The sequence below is a fragment of the Sorex araneus genome, chromosome 2 (genome assembly GCF_027595985.1).
Source record: "Sorex araneus isolate mSorAra2 chromosome 2, mSorAra2.pri, whole genome shotgun sequence".
Taxonomy (NCBI): Eukaryota; Metazoa; Chordata; class Mammalia; order Eulipotyphla; family Soricidae; genus Sorex; species Sorex araneus.
Genome location: NC_073303.1, coordinates 366,097,550 through 366,110,103, shown reverse-complemented (window position 1 = coordinate 366,110,103; position 12,554 = coordinate 366,097,550). Strand labels below are relative to the sequence as shown.

Below are 12,554 nucleotides of genomic sequence, written 5' to 3'. Positions count from 1 at the left end.
GTGGGGGCACGTCCTCCAAGGAACACACTCTGATTCAGTCATTTACTGGAAAGACTCACAGAACTCAGAAGAGTCATTTTTTTTTTTAAATGCAGTTGGATTTTATTGAAAAAAAAATTTTTTTTTGGCGGGGGCTGGAGTGATAGCATAGCGGGTAGGGCGTTTGCCTTGCACGCGGCCGACCCAGGTTCAAATCCCAGCATCCCATATGGTCCCCTGAGCACCACCAGGAGTAATTCCTGAGTGCAGAGCCAGGAATAACCCCTGTGCATCGCCAGGTGTGACCCAAAAACCAAAAAAAAAAAGAATTTTTTTAATTGAATCACTGTGGGATACAGTTACAAAGATTTCATGTTTGAGTTTCAGTCATACAATGATCCAACACCCATCCCTCCACCGTGCACATTCTCCACCACCAATATCCCCAGTATCCCCCCCTCCCTCCTCTCCCCCTGCCACTGTGGGGAGAGAATTTCCCCCATACTCTTTCTCTACCTTTGGGGCATTATGGCTTGGAACACAGATACTGAGAGGCCGTCACGTTTGGTCCTTTTTCTACTTTCAGCACACAGCTCCCATCCCGAGCCATCCCTCCCTCCCTCAACGACTTAGTGATCCCCTCTCTATCGCAGCTGCCTTCTCCCCGGCTCCTGAGGCAGGCTGTCCACCGTGGAGCAACGGGACAGTCATCTTTCTAAAGTCAGTGAGAGGGAACGGCATTGCTACAGCGGGGAGACTATTCACGCTCTGGTCATCAGAGGAGCCTGGGCCGAAGCTTCCAGTCCCTCTTGGAGTGTCTGTGTGGGCAGCTCTCTCCGGCCGTAACAGGAGGCAGTGCTCAGGGGCCCCTGTGTGCCCAGGCGTGCTGCGTTTCTAACAAGGGCCACTCTCTAGGCATGACCTTTGATACTGACCCTGGCCTCTAGATACTCCAGAGGCCTAGCGGACGCCTCATGGACCAGATCCCACGTGGACAGCACCAGTTGCAGCAGGCCAGGCCGGCGTTCTGTCACGGCCCCCGCCTCCCCGCGAGCTGGGCAGGGATGGACCTTCAGGAAGGCTGATCCTCTCCTGACCACACACACGCAGTTACAAGTGCTTCGAGAGGGGGTCCCGCTAGGTGACAGGGACTGGGCCCGGCCTGTTACTCGACAGGCCACTAATGCTCATTTCTGCCAGAACGAGTGCCAGGGGAAGGGACAGAGGCGGTGGGCAGCAGCTCCCTGGCGGTCTCTCGGGGCAAGCTACCCCTCCTAGAGGCGTCCCCTTCCTGCACCTTTGACCTGTCACCTGCCCCCTACACCGAGCAAAGCAGATCACTGCAAGCCCAGAGCACTCCGAGGGAGGGACAGAAAGTGCCGACCCTGGAGGTGGTGCCACAGGTGTCAGGTTTAGGGTGAGGACACGGCAGGACACTCACTGTACCCTTTTGGGCCTTTTCCTTCTTCCTTTCTTTTTTTATTTTTGGTTTTTGGGTCACACCTGGCAATGCACAGGGGTTACTCCTGGCTCTGCACTCAGGAATTACTCCTGGCGGTGCTCAGGGATGCTGGGAATCGAACCTGGGTCGGCCGCGTGCAAGGCAAACGCCCTACCCGCTGTGCTATCACTCCAGCCCCCTCCTTCTTCCTTTCTAAATGGTGACGCCTGCACTGCGATTGCACGTGGGTGTGGAGTGCCTGCTGGGGTCGTGGGGGATGGGGAGTTGCCCTGGCTGTCCCTGGCTGTCCCTTCCTTGGCCCAGTGGTGAAGAGCAGGACTCCTCGGATTCTGCACCCCCAGCCCCACAGCCTGCACCAGTGACTTCCCCCACCTGGTGCCTCTGTGTGTTGGATGTGGCTGTGACATGGGGCTTTGACTCATACTAAACAAGTCTCCCCCCTTTTTATTTATACTTTTTATTTTTATAAAGTTGCTCCCAATGGTTTATTGCACTCAATATTCCAACACCAATTCTACCACCGTTACACCTTCCCACCACCATTATTTCCGATTTTCCCAGCCATCCCCCAAGTCTACCCCAATAGCAGGCCCTGAATGATTTATTTTGTATTGCTTGTTATGAATAACTTGCCAAAAGTGATCAAAAAATATTCCTTAAAAGAAAGGGTGTGAAGATTGTTGTATCTCACCCAGGAGCCATTAAGTCCTTGTATAAGAGATTACTAACATGTTGTTACAGGGTAAGCCTTGTGTTTCTCCTGGTATATCAGTGGTGCAGCGTATGAGATGTCACAGCCGCAAATACAGCTGTGTGTTCCAGGAATTCTAAAATTTTGGATGGGGTGATACAGCTGGATGGTGACTTTGGGGTCCGGAGGCATCTCTTTGGCTTGTTGATCTTTCCTGAGATTTATTTGTGAGGCTCTGAATCATGGCTGGTTAATGAGCTTATGTGGTGCCAGAGGCAGTTCGTGGGTGTGACTGCCAGGCTCCTGGAAGAATGGGGAGATGGGGGGAGGTTGCCCATTCCCAACTCCATGAGAGCCTAGAGATTTTCGTCACAAAACTCACATACTTGAGTTTTTCAGCAGATTCATTCCTGGACAAAGCTCATTCAGGTCTCTGGAAATTGGCTGCGAGCATGGCAGCGACTGGGTTCTGGCGGGTTTTGGCTGCTAGGGTTCTGTTGGGGCAGGTGGGGGACTCAACCCCCACCTTGGGGTGCCCCGGGTGCCTCAGCCTGGCGAGGGGTCTGTCCTCCCTTGCTTTTAAATCTTGTGAAACAACCAAAGATGCCAGAATTTGTACAAACACACAGAACCTGACCCCCTTCACCCAGATCTGCTCACCATAGCAGCTCCCGGAACCCCAGAACGTGCCCCAAACCTGGACACTGGCCGCGTTGCACTCCAGACCCCACTCGGGTTCCACTCCCTGTCAGCTCCGACCCATTTCCACCCTGGTTACTTTTCTGTAACTTTTCTTTGTCATGGCCAGGGTCCAAACTCAGATCTCACGCGAATGCAGAGCATGCCCTTTTCCAGTGAGCCGCTGTCTTGACTTGGAGCATTTGTTTGAACCCTGCAAAGAAGCTCTGAACTCTCCCCTGGCCCTCATCTACAGGCGAGGAAACAGAGGTCCAGGGGCCGAGCTGGGATTGTTTGCCCCTCCCCCCATCCACATGACCTCAAACCCCAAAATCTCTTTCCACTCAGTGTCAAACGCGACGCCCCCCCCACACACACACTACAAGAGACTTGCAAGTGTGTCCTGCCGTGTCAGGGGCCCCGTTGGGTCACTCAGCAGCTGGGCGGTGCTGTCCGGCCAGAGCACAGCTGCGCACAGACCCTCCCTGCCTCTGGGGACTCCTCTGCCCTGCCTGCACCGCTAGGGGGGGGGGGCTGCTCGAACAGCTGTTCCCGGTACAGCCCCCGCGGTGTTGCGGTTGGTGACTGGCCCCACTTTCTTTTCCAGAGTGAATTTTGCATAGGAAACGCTAGTGGCCGCTCCCTGCCGCCACGTGAAGCTGGTTCCTTCTTCCAGGGGCCGGGCAGGCCACTGGGGCGGAAGTCAGTTTGCGCTGCAGAACCTGGGGCGAGCAGCGCCGGTCCCTAATTGGCAAGCTCCAGGCGGCTGCTCATGCTGGGAAAGTGGGGACTGGCCCCCCCCCCCGCCGCCCCTCCCCCCTCTCTCCCCCATCGCCCCCACCCCCACTGGGCACGAGAGCATTCACCCTGCGGCTAAACAACCTCCAGGTTTTATCACATCCCCCCAGCCGGGAGGATTGAAAATCCCAGCCAGAGGGGCTGGAGCCATAGCATAGCGGGTAGGGCGTATGCCTTGCACGCGGCCGACCAGGGTTCAAATCCCAGCATCCCATGTGGTCCCCTGTGCACCGCCAGGAGTAATTCCTGAGTGCAGAGCCAGGAGTAACCCCTGTGCATCGCCAGGTGTGACCCAAAAACCAAAAAAAAAAAAAAAACCCGAAAATCCCAGCCAGAGGGTGAGGGGGGTGTGCGGGGGCGGGGGGGCGTGGCAAATGCAAACACCCGCCTCCCCAAACTCTCCCAAGTTGCCGCCTTCCTCCCCGCTGCAACGCCCCACCCTCAGTTCTCAGCTAGGACTGGGGCTGCCCACAGGTGCCCGTCCACGCCCTCAGTGGCCTCTCTGGGTTGCAGGCAGGTCACCAAATGGAGAGCGGCTTCCCAGGGGAAATGACTGTCTCTTTTTGTTGTGGGGCTTTGGGGTTGGTTTGTTTTGTGTTTGCTGGGGCTACGCCAGGCATTATCTCAGGGGCTCACGTGGTGCTGGAGGTCAAACCCAGACCCCCGCATGTCGAGCATGCGGGCCAGATGGTGTGCGGGGCCAGCTCCCTGGCGCCCAGAGTCTCTCTCCAGGGGCAGCAGTGACACCGGGTGATAATGAACTAGAAGTCAAACAGTCCCCGAAGTCCACGGGGCCCTCTGCTACTCAAATTTAAAGTGGACATTGTGGGGCCAGAGAGAGAGTACAGTGGTTAGGGCTTTGCCTTGTAAGCAGCCGACCTGGGTTCAATCCCCAGCATGCACTCTAGTGTCCCCTGAGCCCCACCAGGAGTGATCTCTGAGTTCAGAGCCAGGAATAAGCCCTGAGCACCCCTAGGTGTGGCCCCCAAACCAGCAAACAACAACAAAATGGATGACGTGTGTGTAGCTTAAAGCCACGATTTTATAGCAACACCCCAAGGCAAGATGCCAAAGAGGAGCTTTTGTGATTCAGTGCCCTTCTTTAAAAATTGTGTTTTGGGGGGGCTGGAGAGATAGCACAGCGGGTAGGGCGTTTGCCTTGCACGCGGCCTACCTGGGTTCAAATCCCAGCATCCCATATGGTCCCCTGAGCATGGCCAGGGGTGATTCCTGAGTGCAGAGACAGGAGTAACCCCTGTGCATCGCCAGGTGTGACCCAAAAAGCAAAAAAAAAAATTGTGTTTTGGGGCCGGAGCGATAGTACAGCAGGGAGAGCATTTGCCTTGCACACAGAAGACCTGGGTTCAATCCCCGGCATCCTATATGGTCCCACCAGGAGTAACTCCTGAGCACAGAGTCAGGAGTAACCCTTGAGCATCACTGGGTGTGACCCAAAAGGCAAATATATATATATATATATATATATATATATGTTTTCGGTTCTGTGCTTTTGCACCCAGTGGTGCTCAGGAGTTACTCCTGGGTCAGTGCTCAGGGGACGATGTGGTTCAAGGGCATATCCATGCCAGGTAAGTGTGACCAAAGCTGTGGGAAGTCCTACTGCGGCTCTAGCTGGCAGAGCTTGGGAAGAGGACGTGACGGTCCCCACCTGAGCAAGAGGCTCACAGGACTCCCGGCTCAGCCCGACCAAGGGCCTCCCGCCCAGGCTCCCAGGGGCCCTGGAATTGCTGGTCACCTCTGGTCTGCACTTTGGTCCGGTCGCTCCCTCAGACTCAGCTCTGCACCAGCACGCAGCCCTGGGTCAGAGGGCAGCCGGGCCTGGCAGCAGGCCCCCTGCGGACTGGACGTGGGCTCCAGACAGGCCTGTGTGGGCCTGGCCCCTCTCTGAAGGATGCTCAGAGCCGCACTGGGTGGGCCCAAGGGGGCAGAGGCCAGATTTGGGCCTGGGGTCTGGCTGGGGAACACCAAGAACCCCCGGCACCGTCCAGAGGTCATGCTCCTTGACTGCACGGGTCTGGAGGCAGCCCCCAAGTTCACCTACACGAGCCATGTTGGGTTCAAGGAGCCCCGACGCCTTCCCCAAGAGTGGCCTATGTGACAGGGAGGAGGCAGGGGTTTCTGTAGGGACAGATCCTGGGCACCGCTGCACCCTGCAGGGACACTGCCAGTGCCCCCACACACCCCGTCATGGGGCCCCAACACACCCCGTCAGGGGGCCCCAACATACCCAGTCATGGGGCCCCCAACATACCCAGTCACGGGCCACCAATACACCCCGGTCACGGGACCCCCAACACACCCCGGTCACGGGGCCCCCAACACCTCCCGGTCACGGGACCCCCAACATACCCAGTCATGGGGCCCCCAACACAACCCGGTCACGGGCCCCCAACACACCCTGGTCACGAGCCCCCAACACACCCCGGTCACGGCCCCTAACACACCCGGTCACGGGGCCCCCAACACACCCCGGTCACAGCCCCTAACACACCCCGGTCACGGGACCCCAACACACCTGGTCACAGGGATCCCCAACACACCTCGGTCACTGGGATCCCCAACATACCCCAGTCACGGGGCCCCCAACATACCCCAGTCGCGGGACCTCAACACACCCCACTCACGGGGCCCCAACACACCCAGTCACGGTGCTCCAACACACTCCAGTCACAGGACCCCCAACACACCCCAGTCACAGGGCCCCATACACCCCGGTCACGGGGCCCCATACACCCCGGTCACGGGGCTCCATACACCCCGGTCACGGGGCCCCATACACCCCGGTCACGGGGCCCCATACACCCCGGTCACGGGGCCCCATACACCCCGGTCACGGGGCCCCATACACCCCGGTCACTGGATCTCCATACACCCCGGTCACGGGGCTCCATACACCCCGGTCACGGGGCCCCATACACCCCGGTCACGGGGCCCCATACACCCCAGTCACGGGGCCCCATACACCCCAGTCACTGGATCTCCATACACCCCAGTCACGGGGCCCCATACACCCCAGTCACTGGATCTCCATACACCCCGGTCACGGGGCTCCATACACCCCGGTCACTGGATCTCTATACGCCCCGGTCACGGGGCCCCATACACCCCGGTCACGGGGCCCCATACACCCCAGTCACGGGGCCCCATACACCCCAGTCACAGAGCTCTGCATTTCTTTCCTCCCAGGGGTCGGGATGAAGCTGACCGACGTGGGCATCGCGACGCTGGCCAAAGGGTAAGTGCAGCCACGACACAGGGGACGGCACGGGCAAGGCCACAACCCGCTCAGCATCCAGCCAGGTGCTCTTGGGATGGCGCTGTGCCCTCCCACGCACATCTGTGCACGTGGCTCTCGCAGGGGAACACTTGTCTCCCCCTGCGGAAGGAAGGGACCCTCTGTTACCGGCTGACAGGTGTGGGGGGCACTGTGGGGGCTTCTGGGGTTGCTTCTGACCCAAACGTTCTGCTTTTCTATGTGGCATCTTTCTGCTACGCGACGCTAAAGAGGGAAGCACGTGTAGATCGTCCGTGTAGTGTGTGTGTGTGTGTGTGTGTGTGTGTATGGTGTGTGTCTCTGGTGTGTGTGATATTTGTGTGTGCCTGTGTGGTGTGTGTGTGCTGTGTGTGGTGTGTGTGTGGTTTGTATGGTGTTCATGGTGTATGCATGGTGTGCAGTGTGTGGTGTGTGTGTAATGTGTGTGTATCTGTGTGTGGTGTGTGTGTGTGTGGTGTGTCTGTGTGTGTGGTGTATATGTGATTGGGTGTGTGTGTGTATGTGTGCATGTGTGTGTAGTGTGTGCTGCTGAGTGCAGTGAATTCCATCTGTGTTGGAAACAGGTCTGCCCCTGCCTTCATCCCAGAATGACTTCAGGGGCCGGGGCCAGGCTCAACGGGGCTGACTCTGGGGCTGACTTGCAGAGTCCTGTGCTAATGGCGGAGGGTTTGTCCCTACCTGTGGGAAGCTCTAAGCTGCTCGCTCTGACAGTGCTCCTGGGCTCGGACCAGCCGTCCCTTCCTGCTACCCTGCCAGGCCACCCAAGAGGAGGCGCAGGCTGGGAGGGGTGGAAGGGAACCAGTATTGGGGGTTCCTGGGGTCGGGGTCCTGGGGGGTTTGGGATGGGTGGCTTTCTGGGGGGTTCTAGAGTGTTCTGGGAGAAATGGGGTTGGGGGTGGGGTCCTGGGCGGTTCCGGGAGGGAGGGCTTCGAGGGGGTGGGGGGCTCAGGGGGAGAGCACCCATCACTCTTGGCTGCCATCAACACCCGCCTTGTTCAAAGACCAGGTACCCGGAGAGGGGAGCAGAGGTCAAAGGACCTTCACGGGGTCAGGCTCAGGTGCAAGCCTGCGATCGTTTGGCGAGGGGCAGTGGGGGGGTCGGCAGACGTGGCTGGGAAGTCAGAGCCCCCGCGTTGGGGACGGTTGGTCTGAAGGCAGGAGACAGAGGAAGTCAGAGCAGAAGCCTTCCCTGGAGTTCTCAGGAGACAGACGTGGGGTGCGAGTGGGGGGACTCCGGGGTTGGTGGGCTGCGGGTGGCGGGCTGGTGTGCGGGGGTCTCGGGGGTGAGCACCCAGCGGAGGAGGGGACGGGGCTGGGAAGGTGGCTCGGGGGGTGGGGCCCTGTTCTCCAGCCGAGCACTGCATCCTGAGCACCCCCACGAGTGTCCCCCCCAGCTCCAAGGCCACGGGAGCCCCGATGTGGCCGCAGGTGTGCGCAGGATCACAGCAGGTGCTGAAGGCGGAACTGGGGGCCTCGGGCAGGGCCCTGCCTCCCCATGTGCTAGCTCGCCCGTGGCGGAAGCCAGGGGTGAGGCCCAGGCGGCGGTGCTGAGTGCTCCCTGGCTCTGTGTGACTTCAGTCAGAGTTAGTCCAGGGCTGGGGAGACGGGGCAGCAGGGCAGGCCCTTGCCTCAGGCCCACGGTCATGGCTTTGGCGCAGAGTGACTGCTGCTTACAAGCGGTGCTGCGCGTGCTGTGCCGATGACGCTGTCTCCTCGGGCCGTGAGGGGGCCCCACAAACCCACAGCGCGAGCACTGAGGGGGAGAGGGAAGCCAGGGCCCGTCCTGACACTGGCTGTCATGGAAACTCGCCCCGTCGGTCTGACCCAAGCAGGCGTCCTCTTTCCCCTGGAAGCCAGCCAGCAGCTCTCCGGAAAGGGCCGACCTGCGTCTGGAGCCCTTTCATCTTTTTTTTTTTTTTGCTTTTTGGGTCACATGCGGTGATGCACAGGGGTTACTCCTGGCTCTGCACTCAGGAATTACTCCTGGTGGTGCTCAGGGGACCAGGTGGGATGCTGGGAATTGAACCCGGGTCGGCCGCATGCAAGGCAAACGCCCTCCCCGCTGTGCTATTGCTCCAGCCCCATGGAGCCCTTTTATCCTCGGGCAACCTGAGCACGAGAGTTTGCAGCGGTGGCAGGGCACTGTGTCACCCCTCATCCTCTGTTCTGGGCAGAGCCCCAACGTGAACCCTGGGCACGTTTCTGCTGTGAGAGGACTGGCCACTTAGACACCTCCTCTGTGGGGAAGAAGGAAAAGTATCACATTCGGTGAATGAAGATTTAGAAATATCGCCTAACCGAACCCCAGCTGTGGGCTACAGTGCGGATCCAGCCTTCACCCCCAGGCATCCGGCTGTTTCCTTGGGAACAGTGTGATTGTGAGTCAGCCAGCAGGGGGCACCAGAGCAACCATTTGGCCCTTGCCCAGCTCCCAGTCAAACCCTTTGCTGGTCTGGCAGGAAGTGGTGCCTGGTCAGAGGGAGGAAGTGGTCAGTGCCACAGTCCTGCAGGGCCTGCCCTTGGCGTGCATGTCTGAAGGGTGCGTGATGCAGGCACACACATGGTGTTTGCATGCATGTGGTTGTGACATGTTGGAGGATATTGTGTGGTGTGTGCATGGATGTGATATACGTGGAAGGGAAGGTGTAGCAGCAAGGGGAACGTGTGTAGCCTGAATAATACATGGGGTAAGTGTGTGAGAATCTGCATGTGGTATATGTGTGCATGACTGTATGTTATAGTGTGAAGTATGTGTAGGGAGATGTGTAAGGGGTGTGTGTGGTGTATGTGTGGAATGTGTGGTAAGTATGTGTAGGGGATGTCTATGGAGGAGAATGTGTGTGATCTGTATGTGCGGTGTATGTGAGTATGTGCATGTGGAGGGAATATGTGTGATGTTTGTGTGGATGAATATAGTATGTCAGGGTATGTGCAGGAGGTTGTGGAGGAAATGTGTAGTATGTATGTGTGCATGGGTGTAGTATGTGTGGAGTGGGTAGAATGTGGTGAGTGTGGGGGAATGTGGGGGAAACATGTGTAGTAAAAGTGTGTGTGTCAAATGTGTGATGAGTATGTATGGTGTGTGTCAAATATGTGGTGAGTATGTGCAGAAACGTGATGTATGTGTGTGGCATGTATAGGTCACTGGGGGATTATGTAATGCATGTGCATGAATGTGGTGTATGCATGTGGTAAATATATATAGGGTGTGGGGGGATTGTGTGGTACATGTGTGTGTGAATGTGGTGATATGTATGTGGTATGTATATGGCATGAGGAGTTTGTGTGGCACAAGTGTGTGTGAATGTGGTGTATGTGTGTGGTGAGTATGAATAGAGCATGAGGGATTATATGGTACATGTGTGTGAATGTGTGTATGTGTGTGATGAGTGTGTATATGGCATGAGGGATTGTGTGGCACAAGTATGTGTGAATGTGTGTATGTGTGTGATGAGTGTGTATAGGGCATGGAGGATTGTAAGGTACATGTGTGCGTGAGTGTGGTGTGTGTGGTGAGTGTGTATATGGCATGAGGGATTATGTGGCACGAGTGTGTGTGAATGTGGTGTATGTGTGTGGTGAGTGTGTATACGGCATGGGGTATTGTCTGGTACATGTGTGTGAATGTATGTATGTGTGTGGTGAGTGTGTATAGGGCATGAGGGATTGTGTGGCACATGTGTGTGTGAATGTGTGTGTGGTGTGTATAGGGCATGAGGGATTGTGTGGCACATGTGTGTGTATGTGTGTGGTGTGTATAGGGCATGAGGGATTGTGTGGCACATGTGTGTATGAATGTGTGTGTGGTGTGTATAGGGCATGGGGGATTGTGTGGCACATGTGTGTGTGAATGTGTGTGTGTGGTGAGTGTGTACAGGGCGGGGGGGGATTGTGTGGCACATGTGTGCGTGTGGTCCATGTGTGTGGTGTCTCTAGGCCTGAGGGAACGAAGGCAGTGTGGGCAGGTTGCTGACCTCCCAGGGGCCTCCCCACGGGCAGCTCGACCTTCTTGCGTGTCCCTGGTGCCGGGCTCCAGGGACCAGCCTCAGGGGCGCGGGGAGGGGCAGGCGCTTGGCCCTCCTCCACTCCCGCTTTCCACACCCGCCCTGGAAGGCAGCCGCACCCGCTCCATCTGGCAGTCGGGGCGTGAGGCAGGTGCCCGGCAGGGACGCCCGAAGGCAGCTCTTGGCATTTTCGCCAGCTGCCAGGGCTGACGCCACCAGCCTCTGGCACCCAGAGTGGCCAGGCGTCCCGGCCCCGCGAGGGGGACCCACGGCCGTGCCCTGGCCTCGGCTCAGAGCCCCTCAGAACAGGAGGCCTCGGGGCCGGGGGTGGGGGCTGGTCCGTGCTACGGTCAGAGTCTTTATGGCTGGAAGGACGAGGGCAGGACGGAATACCAGGAGGGAAGGAGACTCCTCCCTCAGTGCTCAGTGGAGCCCCCAGCCTGCCCTCCCTGCCTCAGGCTTTGCTTCATCAGCCGTAGGCTGTGCTTGTGGACGGGGGAACGGGCCTGTTTCCCGGGCGCTGGCGCTCCCTTGTACAGTTGTCTCTGAAGCCCGGGGCGGAGGGGGGAGCACCCCGTTTGTCGCCCTGACACGCCCTCTCCTTCCTCCCCGACTCCCAGGTACAAGGGGTTCAAAGGCAACTGTTCCATGTCCTTCATCGACCAGTTCAAGGCGCTGCACCAGTGCAACAAGTACTGCAAGATGCTGGGGCTGAAGTCCCTGCAGAGCCACAGCCAGAAGCAGAAGAAGCCCAGCTGCGGTGTGGGGAAGGTGGAGGCCGCCTCCAGGAAGCCCGCCCCGGGCAGCCCCGCTGAGAAGCAACCCTGAGGGCCCGGGGCGCAGCGCCCCCTGCCGGCCACACTGCGCAGGCGCTTGGGCCCACCTGTGCTCCCCAGCGGTGGTCCTGGCTCCGCGCCTGTCCCCTCGATCTGCACCCCCGGGGCGTGGGGCAGGCCCTGCCGCCAGACTCCAGGAGGCGCCCCCCACTTGGCCTTCGCCCAACCGCCCCCCGTTCCCGCGCGCGCCCCGTTAGCGCCTGGCCCCGCGATGGGATGTGGGCGCCTGCCGAGCAGAGCTGCCCCCACCCGCCCTCCCCACCCCTGCTCCTCTCCCGAGGTTTCTAGACTCGTCCTGCCGCCTATGGAACCACGAGACCCGAACTCCTTCCTGCGGTCAAGGCCGCTGCCGGTGTGTGGAACACAGGCCGCCTGGCCGGCTCCCCCTCATCCTCACTTCCCGCTTCATTAAATTCCCTCCGGATTCGAATCGAGTAATTCCTAACCTGGTTGCCGGGGCCCAGACCTTCCTTTCCGTGCACACCCCCCCCCCCCCCGCCCACCCCACGTTCTCTGGTTTGTTGGTTTTGTTGGCCAATCGGGCGGTGCTGAGGGCTCACTCCTGGCGGTGCTTGGGGACCATGTGGAGTCCTGGAGACTGAGCCTGGGTCCACCCTGTGCAAGGCAAGGGGCCACGCCTGCTCTGCTATTATTCCCGCCCAGCATGTGTTTCCGGGTCACGGTTTCCATCACTTTCCACTTGGTGCCAGATTCAGGGAGCCTCAGCACTGGGGGGTGGAGGCAGCCCACACTGAAGCCCCCCGGAAAGATGCTCAACTGGGCCCCAGCCCGTCACACCTGCTTATACCTC

The 12,554-nt window shown here is 58.7% G+C and overlaps 1 protein-coding gene across 1 annotated transcript in view; it reads left to right on the top strand.

Annotated features, from left to right (window-relative positions):
• Window positions 1-12,151, top strand: part of ALPK2 (alpha kinase 2) — an 89,001-nt gene extending 76,850 nt beyond the window's left edge. The window contains exons 12-13 of the mRNA XM_055127511.1: window positions 6,816-6,864; window positions 11,528-12,151. Of these exons, the coding sequence (XP_054983486.1) occupies window positions 6,816-6,864; window positions 11,528-11,735 (257 nt within the window). The 3' untranslated portion in view covers window positions 11,736-12,151. The remainder of the gene's footprint in view (window positions 1-6,815; window positions 6,865-11,527) is intronic.
• The last annotated feature ends 403 nt before the right edge of the window (window positions 12,152-12,554 follow it).